Here is a 16195-nt window from a genome sequence, read left to right as displayed (position 1 = left end):
GTCTGGAGAAAAAATTCCCATAGGTCTCTGGTAGGCTACTGTGAGAACAGAATGCTGGACTAGAAGGGCCATTGGCCTGATCCAGCAGGCTCTTATCATGTTCTTAATTCATGGATTTCCATGAGTGTGTGTGCATGTATACTCAGTCTTTATCTGGCACCTATACATCCAACTGTGGGGGAGAAGCATAACATCCCTTCAAACCAGAAATATGAAAAGGGAAGGTCTTTTCCTCAATAGCTGGTTTGGAAGCAAAGGGGCAGATTATTTAAGTTAACGTATCCCACACCTGAAACCTGTTCCATACTAGGCAGGCTACAAGGTATTTTAAATTTCTTCCAAATTGGAAATATGGCCATTCTTTATGCTGCCATGGCTAACTGCCACCATGTTTTAAGCCAGTAATGATTTTCAACCAATGTAAGGATTGTCTCCACGCTGTGATTGTGGCCTATTGCCGAAATAAAACACAAACACCATTCATTGGGTTAAATCATGGGCCACTTTATTAAACGGAATCAATTAGAATAATGAACCTGCAGAGGGGAAATCAAGTGCGGGAGCATTCTGATGATCCAGGCAAAGCCTGCTTGCAGCCATAGGGCGACTAAACCTTGCCTGAACCCGGGGCTGCCCTATGCCAGACCCCAGCTCAAGCCACACCCTGAAGATGTGTAAGGGGTCCAACCCGCATCACCGCCTCCCGGAGCTGTGAAACTCCGAGCGGATGAGGCACGTTGGCCCCAAAGGCGGCCCGTGTTCTGCCCCCTGGGCCGTATAGCCCTGAGCTGCAGGCCCCCGGACCGCCAATCGCCCCCAAAGGTGCCTAAAGGTGTCACCTAGCTGCCCTTTCCCTTTAAACCTTTTCCCGCACTTCTTTGCCACAAGTGACCATTGACATATTAAAGCTAGAAACAGACCAATCAGCCTATTAACCCCAAAGGCACCCGTGCTAACCCTTGACCCGTCCCCCCAACCACAGTGTGGAGTAGGCAAAAGAAACCTGCCAGCAAAGCGAGGCAGGCAGGCCAAAAATTCCTAGTCGGCCCCGTAGCGATCAAATGAATCACACTGCAGCAGAGGGAGGGTCGGGCGGGCGCCGCCAAAATTCAAAGGAGGGCGGGAGGCTGGCAGAGCGGCCTTAAATGGCCTTCAGCCGCCCCGCCTCCTTCCTGTGTGTCACGATGGCGCGCCGGCGCGCCGCGTGCATGCCCGATGGCGGCCTGAGCTTCGGCTGTGGCCACAAACTCGCCCCTTTGCCCAGAAGTACCGGGCACGTAACGGGATTGTGGCCTATTGCCGAAATAAAACACAAACACCATTCATTGGGTTAAATCATGGGCCACTTTATTAAACGGAATCAATTAGAATAATGAACCTGCAGAGGGGAAATCAAGTGCGGGAGCATTCTGATGATCCAGGCAAAGCCTGCTTGCAGCCATAGGGCGACTAAACCTTGCCTGAGCCCGGGGCTGCCCTATGCCAGACCCCAGCTCAAGCCACACCCTGAGATGTGTAGGGGGTCCAACCCGCATCACCGCCCCCCGGAGCCGTGAAACTCCGAGCAGATGAGGCACGTTGGCCCCAAAGGTGGCCTGTGTTCTGCCCCCTGGGCCGTATAGCCCTGAGCTGCAGGCTCCCGGACCGCCAATCGCCCCCAAAGGTGCCTAAAGGTGTCACCTAGCTGCCCTTTCCCTTTAAACCTTTTCCCGCACTTCTTTGCCACAAAAGGGGGACAAGCCTCTGCTTAGTCTCCCTTTACCCCACACCCGATAAGAATCTCGTGCAGACCCCTCTGCAGGTCCATCTGGAAGATGCCATCGTTGCTCCACAAACTGCATGTCCACGCATGCCTACTACTGAGGGCCTTGCTCTCCATGTCTGACCACAGCAGACGACCCAAGGCTACTGAGGCCTCAACTGCATGTCCTCACATGCCTGCCACTGAGGGCCTTGCCCTCCATGTCTGACCACAGCAGACGACCCGAGGCTACCGAGGCCTCAACTGCATGTCCTCACATGCCTGCCACTGAGGGCCTTGCCCTCCATGTCTGACCACAGCAGACGACCCAAGGCTACCGAGGCCTCAACTGCATGTCCTCACATGCCTGCCACTGAGGGCCTTGCCCTCCATGTCTGACCAGAGCAGACGACCCGAGGCTACCGAGGCCTCAACTGCATGTCCTCACATGCCTGCCACTGAGGGCCTTGCCCTCCATGTCTGACCACAGCAGACGAACAGATGCTATTGTGGCCTCAACTGCATGTCCTCACATGTCTTGCCCTTCAGTAACCAAGGTAATTCCCACCCAGGGGAATGACCACCACCTGCAGAACCTTCCGCCCTGAACCCTGCTGGAACAACATGGGTAGGAGACCATTCCAGTGCATACTCTGTCGACCCAGCCACCAAACTGTGGCCAACCATCCGAGGCCCAGCTGTGAACCAATGTGCATTTGCGGCCCCAAGGCCAGCCTATGAGATCATGCCATGGCTGCAGAGTAGGCTGCGCGTCTGCTCCATCCCCATCCAGCAACCTGCCAAAACAGAAACAATCGTGAACAGTTGGGTCACGGACCTTCAGACTCACCCCCAGGGTGAATGTATTCCATGCGCCCCCTACTTCCACCTCCTAATGGCGTGCACCTGCATATACCAAAACCAAATGGACCGTCCCAGGTAGGCAATTCCACTGCCGGGTAGGCAAACCCTATTCTGGAGGAGCATGTCCCTCAAACCCCCATGGGTCTGCTCCCAGGCACTGCGACACTAGACTGAAACTTTATAAGGGAAGATCCCTCCCCCTGAATATCAGGCAACCAGGCCTGTAGCTTCAGGCCAAAAACACTATGACACCATCATGGGGAAATGTCCAGTCCAGGGGGAGGGTAAAATAATGTGGACTAACTCTTGCACCCCTGGTCTGCCTGGAAGTCTGACCTGGCCCCCAAACACCCTCGCCCCCCATCCGGAAGGCTCCGAATTAAGTGTGAGGGCCGCTACCTGCAACTGCTGAGTTTTGAAGCATGATGGTCTCAGGGCACCTCCCTGATCAACCATCCCTGGCGGGTCAGGTGAACTTGGAGGATGAGGATAAGGGGTATGGGGGTGTGCATGGGCCAGCTGGCCAGCACCTGACATATCCCAAGACATCTGAATGGTCCTAAAGGCCCCCTGCCAGCCTACCTTGCGACACACTGACAGACAAGCTACACTCCTACCATGTGATGAATTCCAGCACGTGATTCATAGGAATAGGCCACACTTTGCATAGCCCCTGCCAGCCCCTAACTCCCAGGAATCCCCTCCTGCCCTCTGATAGCTGGTGAGCATGCTGGGGCAGCAGATAGGCATATGGCCATCTCTGACTCCCTTCCCCCATCTCCCAGTATGCGGTATGGGACTAGCTGAGTCGGTCCTTCCTCTAACTGAAACACCATTGACGCGCCGCAGGAAAGGAGGGGGCCACCAGAGGTTGGCGCACAAGGCAGCCAAAAACTTTGAACTTGTGGTAAGGCTGTGAAATCCCTGTTATGGCACCATCACCCCCACCGTAGAAGGCCCCCAACACCTGAAGGGGAGGAAGCAAACACCTTCCCCAGCCCCTGAAAACTGCAGGATCTTGATCTGCAACAGTTCAAGCTTTTCCAGGGGAGCCTGCAGCCCTGGGCCCAAAAGTCAGTCTTCATACCCTGGAAGGTGAACACTGGGGCAGGATCTTCCCTTTCCCCAGCTGCCAAAGGAACCCCCCAGCTCATAGCTACGCTATAAACTGTGCCATCAGGTGCTAATATGCACCCAAAGTCTGCCCTACCCGTAAACTGTAAATCATGAAAGTAGTGCCCCACTGCTTCTGAGCCCTCTCGTCTCCAAGAAGGGGCTGAAGTGCTCCATGCAAGAACACAGGAGCCCCTAGGTAATGCTCTGCTGCATAGTTGACTTAACAGGCAAAACTCAGCAGCTCAAAATCCACCGTGTGTAACGGCCGGCAATGCAGGCAGATTAGCTGCCACACTTGCCCATAAGGCATCACTGAGTGACCCCACTTGTATGACAGATGGTGAATCAGGTAGACTTTGCCCACTGCCACTTTGGGCACTATACGGGGGGGCGCTGAGAGAGCAGAGGTAGGGGATGATGGGAAGGGGCCAATAACCCTGCCCAACTGTATGTCTTCATCAATTGTCCCCTGGACCAGTGCGTCCATAGGATCCGGAAAACCGCATAATAAAGAAAAACCACATCATAAAATGAGTCCCCCCATAACTGGGCAGTCTGCAAGCAAGGTCCATAGCCCTCGAGCGTAGCTGGGAAGGGACACTTTTTCCGAGCAGCCTCTGCTGCGGGCTGCCCTGGCCCCACATATCCTTCTGGCTTGTTGTTGTGCCTTTAATAGCAGGTTCATATTCAGCAGTTATTAGATGGCATGGAGTTAAGCAATGTCATCTTCTAATGTCTGCAGATCAAATGACCCTTAAAGGCACAGGACTAGAGGCCTGTAAAAAGGTGGGCACCTTATCTACAGACCAGTTTGTAAACTAGCTAAAGTGAAGATGCAAGCAAATGTGCAGCCTGCACGTGATTAATTCCATTATGTTTAAATAATTTACTCAGACAAATATGAATTGGTCCAATTCTATGCATACTTACTTATGAGAAAATCCCCGAGTGTCTCGTTACTTCTTCCCCTGGAAGGGTGCATGTGATTGCACACATACAGCAGAATCCTATGTGTGTTTACTCAGAATATCACAGATTAAATGGGTTTTAGGACAGAGGTTTATGGGACTTAACTGATGGAAAGGTTCATATATTTTTACCTGGGTTTGAAGAACGTATTTGGGGGGGGGGAAGAAGCTTAACAGTGAAAAAAAGGGGGGATGAGTTCCCTTTGCATTTTGGAGTTGAGGTAGTTTTGGAGGTGAGGTTGCAGCACTACAACCCTACAGGCTCCTGCCGCCTCCCTTCTGTCTCCAGCTGCCCCCCACCCTCCTCAAAAAGCCCCTGCTCTTTGTAATTACATTGCATTGTTCCAATCCAAATGGCCGCTACGTTATGACAGAGCATCTTTCTAGGTTATTCTGCAAAAGAAGTGGCGGCCACAGGCAGCAGGAGGCTGAAATTTAAAGGAGGATTAAATTTAAAAGAGGATTAGACAAATTCATGGAGGACAGGGCTATCAATGGCTACTAGCCATGATGTCTGTGCTCTGCCACCCTAGACAGAGGCAGTATGCTTCTGAAAACCAGCTGCCGGAAGCCTCAGGAGAGGAGAGTGTTCCTGCACTCGGGTCCTGCTTGCGGGTTTCCCCCAGGCACCTGGTTGGCCACTGTGAGAACAGGATGCTGGACTAGATGGGCCACTGGCCTGATCCAGCAGGTTCTTCTTATGTTCTTAACCCATGGCTGCTAAGCTCTGGAGGAAACCAGGTTAGGGAAGGCTGACTTAGAATCATAAGATCACCTAGCTTTTCATTTTTGTAAACTGTTGTGATACCTCAGTTTGGTTCTTCAGCTGAATCCCTTTTTAAACAGTATTGTCACCCATTGTATCACATTGATTCACCATTCTGTGCAGTGAATTAAATAGGAATTAAATGATTGACAACAAAAATAAGCAGCTGTTTTTTAAACAAAAACACTCAACTAAATTGTACTGAATGGTTTTGATGTTCAAACAAAAAATCAACCACCTGAATTCCCAATATCCAGGGATCTGCAGTTCTGACTCATTTAAACTTCAGATGCATTTTCCATCTCCACTGCATATTAACATATCCTCCTGCTAGGATACTTTGAAAAACATGGATTAAATGCTAGCTTGCTCTTTATAATTCCATGGGTAGATCAGGATAATGAAGCAGCTGCCTTTTTATGAACAGCCACAGAGAATCAACAGGACTAATCAAGTAGTTTGGGGGCCAAAATCTTTATTAACCTCGTTGCCATGCTTGAAATTCTCACTGATGCACAGGATGGTGCTTTCAAGATAAACCAAGGAGCCAACCAAGTAATTAAAAAGAAGCTGGTAAATGTCCCTGGCTGGCACTCATTGCCTGATTAACAATCAAACAACAAAGCACTAGTTTAGATCTTATTTTACCGAGTGCAAGGGCTGAAAAGGACCTCTTGATGGTAACTGGGAAGATAAACCAAGAAGCCAACCAAGTAATTAAAAAGAAGCTGGTAAAGGTCCCTGGCAGGCACTCATTGCATGATTAACAATCAAACAACAAAGCACTAGTTTAGATCTTATTCTACCGAGTGCAACTGAGAAGAATAGCATAAGCAGGCTGATCCTTTCTATGCTACTTAGAAGTAATTCTCCCCGTATTCAGTGGGCCTTATTTATTCTCTAAGTGTGCTTAGGAATGCAACCATAAATCTTCCTTACACCACCTCGCCGCGGCTGAAAGTCCTCCCACACCTCGCCGCCGCTGGAAGTCCTCATGTGTTTCGTTGCAGCTGCAAGGCCGGCCCATCGCGGCCAGAAGGCCCCCCGCGTCCCGCCGCCGCCGCTGCCCCCGCAAGGCCGGCTCACCAAAGGCCCCGCCGCGGCCAGAAGGCCTCGCCCGCGCCGGGAGGCTCCCTGCGCCGCACAGCAGCCGCCGCCACAAAGCCTCAGCCGCCAAAGGCCGGCTCACCAAAGGCCCCGCCGCGGCCGGAGGGCCTCACCCGTGCCGGGAGGCCCCCCACGCCGCGCAGCAGCCGCCGCCACAAAGCCTCAGCCGCAAAAATTCAAAGGAGGGCGGGAGGCTGGCAGAGCAGCCTTAAATGGCCTTCAGCCGCCCCACCTCCTTCCTGTGTGTCACGATGGCGCGCCGGCGCACCGCGTGCACGCCCGATGGCGGCCTGAGCTTCGGCTGTGGCCACAAACTCGCCCCTTTGCCCGGAAGTACTGGGCACGGAACGGGAATCCTCCAAATAATTAAATGATAGCACAGAGCCCTCTGCTGTAGAGTGCTTAGCATAATGGTTAATCCATTTTTTACTGTGCATGTGATTTCTCTTTTAATAACTTAATCTGTTTAATCCATCAAGGTATTCCATATGCTCAGCATCAAAATGCATCAAACAGAATAAAAGAAATGGATTCCTGATGCAATAATAAAGGTGTGAATCAATGCAATTGTTGGGTAACATCCAAAATGTGTTTGCCTATTTATGAAAACACTGAGCAAATGTATAAAAATCTTGTATATATATATGTGTGTGTGTGTATATATATATATACATATATATGTAACTTACATCACTCTGCAAGCCATAGACCCGCTTGGCCCATTCCACCTTCATATCTGTAGGCAAGGCAGTATAACGGTGAAGAATTGTCTTGTATCCTCTATCAGTGGCCAAATCCTGAGCTTTCTTGGCATGGACAAGATTTATCATATCCATGGACACATGATACTGAGTCTTTACATTCTCAAATGCCCTTTTATACTCCAGATCGCTCTGCATCTTTGACATATTAAATGAGTGAGCCATTTGTGAGTCTTCACTCACATCTTTCACCCCAATCAACTTTCCTTTAGTCTTCTCATAATTTTCCTTGTATTTTATCTGTGAACAACAACAACCACCATTTATCACAGACACAGTGAAAAGTAGTAAGCCCAAAGCCATTGCCAGCAATAGAATTGGGTTAGGCTAAGCATTTTAATAAAATAGTTTTATAAGCTCATTCAGAAAAAAATGATATCTTGGGCATTCTGGCCCCTGGTAAAACAACTTCTGTGTACGATTTATTCATTATTCACTGGAATTGGACTGTAAAGGTGATTTGCAGCATCCCACATTAGTCTATGATATATATTGCTTCCAGTTTGAAAGGATTTTTTTATTTAAGAGCTTGGATTTTATGCACTTGGCCACTGAGGAAGATGGGTTGTCAAAACATATCTGGCCAAAACACCAAAGTAGCACTTTTTAAAATAGGTATTTGTCTCTTTAAGTGGTGATAAAAGTGCCTTTGGAATAAGTATTTTAAGTTTGCTTTCTTTTTTTCTGATCTTTGACATTTTGTTAAGGAGAAGCAACTGTTTTCATAAAACTACTGACCATCAGATGCAATATATCCAGAGCTTGGAAAAGTTACTTTTTTAAACTACAACTCCCATCAGCCCCAGCCAGCATGGCCACTGGATTGGGCTGATGGGAGTTGTAGTTCAAAAAAGTAACTTTTCCAAGCTCTGAATATATCTAGAAGTGCAACATCTCAGTACAGCATGCTTGTTCCATTGAACGAGAAACAGAGAGAAATGAATTAAGGACTAACTTTTATATATAACTTTTATATTAGACAAAGTGCACAAAATGGGGATACAGACATGCTTCTTTTTTAATTATTAATATTTCCAAAAGGAGCATCTTTTTCATCACCTGAGGGGAAAACAGTGTTGGTATAACTTGAAACTGCATTATATAGTTTGTGTTTTATGTCATTAGCAGTGCACATCCTATGCATATGTCTCACTGTGTTCAATGGGGCTCATGTTCACTAATAAGTTTGTTTATGATTGCACCCTAAGGTTGCAATCCTATAACACATTTATTTATTTATTTACATCCTGCCCTTCCTCCCAGTAGGAGCCCAGGTGGCATGTTCTAGATGTAAGCTCCGTTAAATACAATGAGACTTGCTTCAAAGTAAACATGCAGAGGCTACACTGTCAGCAATAGAGACTGGGGCGCGGAAAAGCAGCAGTGCCTACCTGATCTCCCGCCACCACTGTTACTGCACCTGACCAGATGGGAGACTGGCGAGGCAGCAGGGAGGTTGACATGGATGGTGCAAACATACCAGCAGAGCCAGTCCATTGTTCTTGCCGGTGCATCTGCATCACACCAACCTTCTTGCCACCTCACCCGGTTCCACTCTCCTTCCTGTGATGGGGGTCAGGTAAGCACCATTGCCCCTCCACACTGACCACTATGTATTGTCAGTGTATGTTGCAACTTCCTCTCATCATCTTGACCGTAGCATTATCCCACTGAGGCAATGGTGTACAACAACCTACCAGGTACATAAACATGTACAATTCCCTTTTTTGTTTAACAAATTGTTTATTTTAAAGGTTTTCATATACATGAAATAAGGGGACATGATGTCCAACATTCAAAAGAGACAATTTCAGTACAATTAGAAAATAAATAAATATAATGACAATAATAAAGGATGGGGTGGGTGGTAAGGAGGAAAGAAGAGAGATGGGGGAGAGAGAAGGGAAAGAGAGGGGAAAGAAGAAAGCGGGGAAAAGAGTTTCCTATTTATTTTGTCAGTTATTTAGCTCGAGGAAACAGCACTGGCCCTGCCATTAGGCAGAGTAGGGCAGAAGACTAAAGAGGCAGTTTTGAGGCACAATGAAAGGGCAACAAGTTTTCAGTGTTTGGGGGAGGGATGTTTTTGTATTTTCAAATTTTTCTACATGAATGATGGCATGTTGGGCTGATGCTGGGAAGCTGCAAGTCAAAAGTCAAAATTGTGCTTTTAGAACACTAGTTGAGCCAAATAAAAGCTATTGTTTTAGGTAATATATACCCCCAGTGCAGTGATGTGGAGCTATATATACCCAGGGACTTGGAAATCAGATCTTAAGGAAATCGCATGGGTAGAAGTGAGAGTTTAGTTATTCCTCATACCCACCTCTGACAATTTTCATAAAGTCATGTTCAATGGTAACTCACTAATTTATTATCTGTTTTTATAATACATTTTTATGCTGCATTTCTCCTGACAATCCTGTGTTTTAAGGGATAAAAGTATCAACATTTGATAACGTGGGAGACTAAATACCTTCTCTTGCAGATGAATTTCATCTGGAACATATGCAAGACCATTTGGGTTAGGGTTTGTTTGGCCAATCTTCAGTACTGTGATTTGGATCTCAAGTAATGTATATCACGGTTGGGGAACCTGCAACCATATGCACTGAAGGTACCCCTAAATTCTAATGCCTTCTTCTAGGTGCACAGAATAGCTTCCTAGAGGAACAATGTATTCTACTTGAATCAGTACTCACATCACTTGCCAGGTCCCTCTTTGCTTTGGCTGTCAGAAACGGTATTGCATCAAGATGAAGTTCAAATCCCTTCTCCTTCTGGTTCTCCCAACTACTTTTATACAGTTTCTAAAAAGATGTCAATGCCACAATTACCTTTTCGTTACTGTTACAGCAATGGTACGTGATATAACACCCACAGTTTCAAATGGCATCAAACACCTATGGCTTCAGGAGCTATTAAAACACACTGGAGAAAATCAGGACTTATTCCAACTTGCGTATTGCCTACTGCTTAACTTTAGGAGATTCATAGTCAGTATACCAGTATTACTTTATTAATTTTAAAACCATTAGTCAAATAAGTTCAGGACTCAAAGGCTTTACAGGATTAGCCTAAAGAGACTGATCCCGGTTATTGAGGAGCTGAAATAGTAGTTTAAGGGCATATCTACTGCAACACAGACTGAAACTAGCCCAATAGTTATTTCTTTCTCTAAGAAACCCTGCGAACTAGTTATCTGGCAATGGCTTGCATTCAAAACACTCTTGCTCTACTAACATTCCCAGGATTCTTTGGGGAAAGCAAGGTAGTTACTGGTAAAAACCTACCCAGGTTTATAGTATAGATATGCCTTGAGGCTGTCTTGAGAAAGCATCAACAATTAACCACAGAATAATTATTTCAAAAGCATGAAAGCATGGTATTCACATCCATCCGTACCTCACTAATATTTGCTGCATTTATTCTGGCCTGTATGAAGAGTGGCTCATCTTTGCTGATGCTATAATGATGAAGAAATTCTTCTTTTCCTGACCTGTATGCAATCTGTGTACAAAGGCAGACCAAATGCTATCAGCACTATAATAAATAATAAATAATAAAATTTTATTTTTGAGTCGCCTATCTGGCCGAGTGAACGGCCACTCTAGGCGACAAACAAATTACAATAAAATACAATATAAAAACCAAAAAGGACCATAATCAGTAATTAATAAAACACCAGTTAATAACAACAGTTAAAAGACTAACCCACCCCAGAAATCCCATAGGCCTGCCTGAACAACCAGGTCTTCAAGGTCCGGCGGAAACTTGACAGGGAGGGGGCATGGCAAAAATCAAACAGGAGGGAGTTCCAGAGGGTGGGAGCCACGATCGAAAATGCCCTCTCTCTAGTCCGCACCAGCCTAGCTAGTTTAACTGGTGGGACCGAGAGAAGGTCTTGTGTGGCTGATCTTGTCAGGCGGCATAATTGGTGATGCTGGAGGCGCTCCTTCAGATAAACTGGGCCGAAACCGTATAGGGTTTTAAAGGTCAATACCAACACCTTAAATTGGGCTCGGTAAACAACTGGCAGCCAGTGTAGATCTCTTAACACCGGAGTAATGTGATCATGGCGACGGCTGTTCTTACTCAAATGCCGCCGCATTCTGTACCAGCTGTAGTTTCCAGACCGTTTTCAAGGGTAACCCCACGAAGAGCGCATTACAGTAGTCTAAGCGGGAGGAGACCAGGGCATGTATTACCCGTGGGAGCAAATGGACAGGAAGGTAGGGTTGCAGCCTTCATATCAGATGTAATTGATACCAAGCTGCCCGGCTCACTGCCGCAATCTGAGCCTCCATGGACAGCTGGGAGTCAAGAATGACCCCGAGGCTGTGGACCTGGTCTTTCAGGGGCAATCTTACCCCATCGAACATCAGGTCTATGTCTCCCAGCCTTCCCTTGTCTCCCACGAGCAACACCTCGGTCTTATCAGGGTTTAGTTTTAGCCTATTCCTTCCCATCCAACCACTTACGGATTCCAGGCACTTGGACATGGTCTCCACAGCCAACTCTGGTGAGGACTTAAAGGAGAGATAGAGCTGAGTGTCATCCGCATATTGGTGACACTGCAGCCCAAAACTCCTGATGATGGCCCCCAGTGGCTTTACATAGATGTTGAATAGCATGGGGGAGAGGATAGAACCCTGTGGTACTCCACAACTGAGAGGCCAAGGGTCTGACACCTCATCCCCCAATGCCACCCGTTGACGCCTGTCTGAGAGATAGGAACGGAGCCACTGTAAAACAGTGCCCCCTATACCCAATCCCTCCAGGCGATCTAAAAGGATACCATGGTCAACAGTATCAAAAGCCGCTGAGAGATCCAGGAGGACAAGGAAGGTATATTCTCCCCTATCCAATGCCCTCCTCATATCATCTACCAGAGCGACCAAGGCCGTTTCAGTTCCATGTCCTGTCCTGAAGCATATGCCTGTACTAGGCATATTTGTTTCAACAAGTAAGACTTTTCAAAGATAAACTTTCTGGTTATTTACATCCAGTGATTATTTTTATCTGGATGTAAATATAGTTAAGTATTGTCACTCAGTGATTAAAAAAAGATACCTCAAAACCAGAATTTTTTAGACCAGCAAACAATTATGATTGACAGCAGAGAAGAAAATTTTATTTATCGATTTATTAAATTTATATCCTGCCCTTCCTCTTAGAAGGAGCCCAGGGTGGCAAAATGAAAAGAGCAATCAAAAAGCATGGGTGATAAAACACTGGTGAAATGCCTGGTTATCCAATTGTATCTTTTACTTCAGGCTGAAACCCTCACTAGCCAATGGCTTAATTTAAACTGAGATTATTTTATTGTCTTAGTATCTTAAGTGTATGTTTCATGGTTTTAATGTTGCGAGTAGTTTAATTCTATTTTAATTGTATATTTTTGTATGATTTTTTACCTATGTGTAGTTTTTATTTGTAAGCCGCCCTGAGTTCCAGTTTTGGAAAAAGGGCGGGTTAAAAATAAAGATTCATTCATTCACTTGTTCAGAATGTTCATAACTGGCGGCGGCCCACTTTTGTCACTTCCCAAACTCCAGGACAGAGATAGGGAATGGGCAGACGTCTAGATGATGTTTGAGTCCAACTCCCAAGAGCCCCAATGGTCTATTGGGGAGTTGCAGTCCAGCAACATCCAGAGGGCCACAGATTCCCCTCACCTGCACCAGATAAAAGCAAACACTAATTTCCCCTATTACATGAAGCCAAAGTATTTGTCTAAGAGAAATGAAACTGGGTTTGTTATTATTATATCCTTACTCACAGTCTATAAGCAATGTGAAATGTTTTAAAATGAAGTCATGTACAGATAATCTAATCTAGGTACCATGTAAAACAGGCAGCATAATTTTAATGACAGAACAAATAGCTTCACCGAGGAAGAACAACTGCAGAGGTCCATGCAGATGTTCTAAAAGATGCAATTTAGTCTTTTTCTCTCTAGTTAGGTACATGGCCTTTATCACCATAGTATCTGAAATCTGGTCAGCACGCCTCTTGATGCCGTTTAGGTTTAAAGGTTTTCTACCTGTAGAAGTACGGGGAGTTCAAAAAAATCTTAGAAGTACACCTCAAACCTATGTAAAGCAATGACAAATTTTCATGGCTGGATCCTATTGCTCTTTCAGTGGTGCCTGTCCCCAAGAATTACCAGTTTTAATGATAAAGAATCTGTGCGGAGAGAAGGTAAGGTAGGGACTCACATTACTCTGCAGTTCCTGGCTTTTCTTCGCATGTTTGATCTGGGAACTGTCTGCCACACTTGTGAACTTGAGAGCATCAGCCTTCTGTCTGTACTTTTTCTAATTGAAATACATTTTTTTAAAATATGGTATAGATAACATTACCACATTTCCCAAAGGTAAAAAAAAGTTACGCCATCCACTTACTGGACTAGCAACAGCAATGCAATCTGTTCATGCTAAAACTCAAAACCAGAGGCTAGATTACTCAATTGAAACAAGGGCTGAGTATGTGCAGTGGAATAATCATTCTGTTTTCCACCTTTTTGATCATTATTTTTAAATAATAGAATTTCACTAACTCACTGATTAATAATTTTGTTTCTAATGGATTGTTTTATCTTTTTTATTTGATATGAACTAGGTTCTTTTTTGCTTACACATAAGACTGGTTTGCATGTCACTTTAAACCATAGTTAAGCTTAACTTAAGCTTAACTACGGTTTAAAGGTGGATGAACACAATGCTTGTGCAAGGTGAAAATTGCAGTTGCTTTGCTCCTCTCCCACTCCCGGTACACTGCCAGGAACTAAGCCATTGTTTACATCCAAACCTGTGCTTGTGGTTTGTCTCTCTTCAAACAAACCACAAGGTTTAAAGAGATGGTCAATGATTCTGAAAATGTATCCTGGGAAAACAAAAGCCAACAAATAGCCATATTCCTGCCTTGTGATGTACAATTTTGCAAAGTGTGAGACTGGGTGGTAAACAGCAGAGAGGGAAGCCTGAACTTTGCCAGGTATTCCCAGGTATTTGTCTGGGTATTCCCACATTACAAAGTAACATGTGCACTGCCTTCTTCAGCCACCTGCTCTACTTGAAGTTTTCAGTTCATGAAAAATGCAGCTCTGAAAATTTCAAAATCTGCATTGCTTTTCAACATCTGTGGGAAATGCTCAGCACAGCTAATAACATGAGGCTTCTGAATGAACCCTTTTCTCGATTTGTTGGTGTCAAAAATACCATAAGAAAAACAGTGCATCACAGTGTTTCATGGCAATGTCTGTTGAAAAAGAGGCAAACTCTTTTATGTACTTTATGTGATACTTTTTTACTAATAACTCATCATTGAAACACAGCAATCAACTCCAGGGTATGCAGTTGCATGTATGCCTCAGCATGGCATTTCTGCGGGGAAGACTCTGTCTTAGAATGAACATATCCACTCTTACCCTGTGACTTTGTCAGCTGAAAATGAGACTGATTTTTTATTTACTTTAATAAAAGTGCACAAATATTCTTATTATTCCATATCCAAGATCTGGAAGAGAGTGAGGCATATTAGGAACAAGTTGTTCTAAAATATTATGTTCAGCCCTATAAGAAGTCATACAAAGAATAACAGAATGCCAGCTCCTAGCTGGAAATAGAAGTATCCAATGTATATATATGGTTTTTTATAGATATTAGATGCTAGTTTTCAACTGATATACCTTTTACACAGTTAGAATTGTATCATCTGATCATCACTAGGTTCAATATTTCTGCCAGTGAGTGTTCATGTGGCAAACCCCAGCAGTAGATGTCACTTTGCTTCTTTGCAAGGTATTAGATCTGAGAACTGATGCTTCTTCCTGTCTCTGTTTCAGGATACCAGGGATCTACAGCATCAGAGTAACTTTAAATATACTAAATTATTTCCTCTTCTTTCTTTTTGCTCTAGGAGTTTTTATAAATGTCTCTTAATTTTTTTCTTTAAATTTCTATTTGTCTTTCATAAGTTTGCACAACTTGTGACCCAAAAGTCAGACCCAACCCAACAGACATGTATGGCAGCTCTCTAGGGACTTGGTAAACCATCAAATGATAAACTAGTGCCATATTTTCAAAATACTTCAGTCTGATTCCATCTTCCATGGAGGTCCTGCCAGACTTTATTATACTGAACAGTAAAAATTAAGACACATACCTCGCTAATAAGTTCTCCTGCTTTCTTTGCTTGCTCAATGTTGAGGCTCCCATCTGCTATCCATCCAACTCCCTTCATCCATGTAAGATCTGTCTTGTACTGAAGCTACAAGGGGCAGGGGGGGGAGAGAAAGCTCATAATTTTAGGTAGGTAGGCAGATTGATTGATTGATTTAGTAATATCACTAAGGTAGACATGAATTTGCTAGCCATGGGTGACAAGTTGGTAAGCTCAGAGCTTGAAAAAGTTACTTTTTTAAACTACAACTCCCATCAGCCCCAGCCAGCATGGCCACTGGATTGGGCTGATGGGAGCTGCAGTTCAAAAAAATAACTTTTCCAATCTCTGGGTAAGCTGTATCCTTTGGTACTACCTACAAATTATCATCCACACAGATATTGAGGGCAGTGCTAGAGCTCTGTTCAAAGATATTTTCCTGCAAAGTCTGTCCACTGAAAGTTAATGCTTTTTATTAAATAAAATGTAAATCAGATTGAATTTGAATGTGACCCATGGACTGGTTGTAATATAACATCCACCCTGTAAGGACAAAGAGTCGAGCCAAAGTGCTGCCCTCCAGATGTTTTTTGGACTACAGTTCTCATAACACCTGATCATTGACCATGCTGGCTGGGGCTAATGGGAGCTGGAGTTCCAACATCATCTGGAAGGCACCACATTGGCTACCCTTGTAGTCAATAACTTC

At 45.1% G+C, this 16195-nt stretch overlaps 1 protein-coding gene across 4 annotated transcripts in view; it reads right to left on the bottom strand.

Annotated features, from left to right (window-relative positions):
* Positions 1-16195, bottom strand: part of NRAP (nebulin related anchoring protein) — an 88093-nt gene that overhangs the window by 32530 nt on the left and 39368 nt on the right. For all 4 annotated transcript variants that reach the window (XM_061635952.1, XM_061635949.1, XM_061635948.1 and 1 more), the window contains 5 exons: positions 15490-15594; positions 13542-13640; positions 10726-10830; positions 10023-10130; positions 7252-7563 (listed from right to left, as the gene is read on the bottom strand). In XM_061635952.1, coding sequence (XP_061491936.1) covers positions 7252-7563; positions 10023-10130; positions 10726-10830; positions 13542-13640; positions 15490-15594 — 729 coding nt within the window. The remainder of the gene's footprint in view (positions 1-7251; positions 7564-10022; positions 10131-10725; positions 10831-13541; positions 13641-15489; positions 15595-16195) is intronic.

Source organism: Rhineura floridana, chromosome 7, assembly GCF_030035675.1.
Source record: "Rhineura floridana isolate rRhiFlo1 chromosome 7, rRhiFlo1.hap2, whole genome shotgun sequence".
Taxonomy (NCBI): domain Eukaryota; kingdom Metazoa; phylum Chordata; class Lepidosauria; order Squamata; family Rhineuridae; genus Rhineura; species Rhineura floridana.
This window is presented reverse-complemented; position numbering and strand designations above follow the sequence as displayed.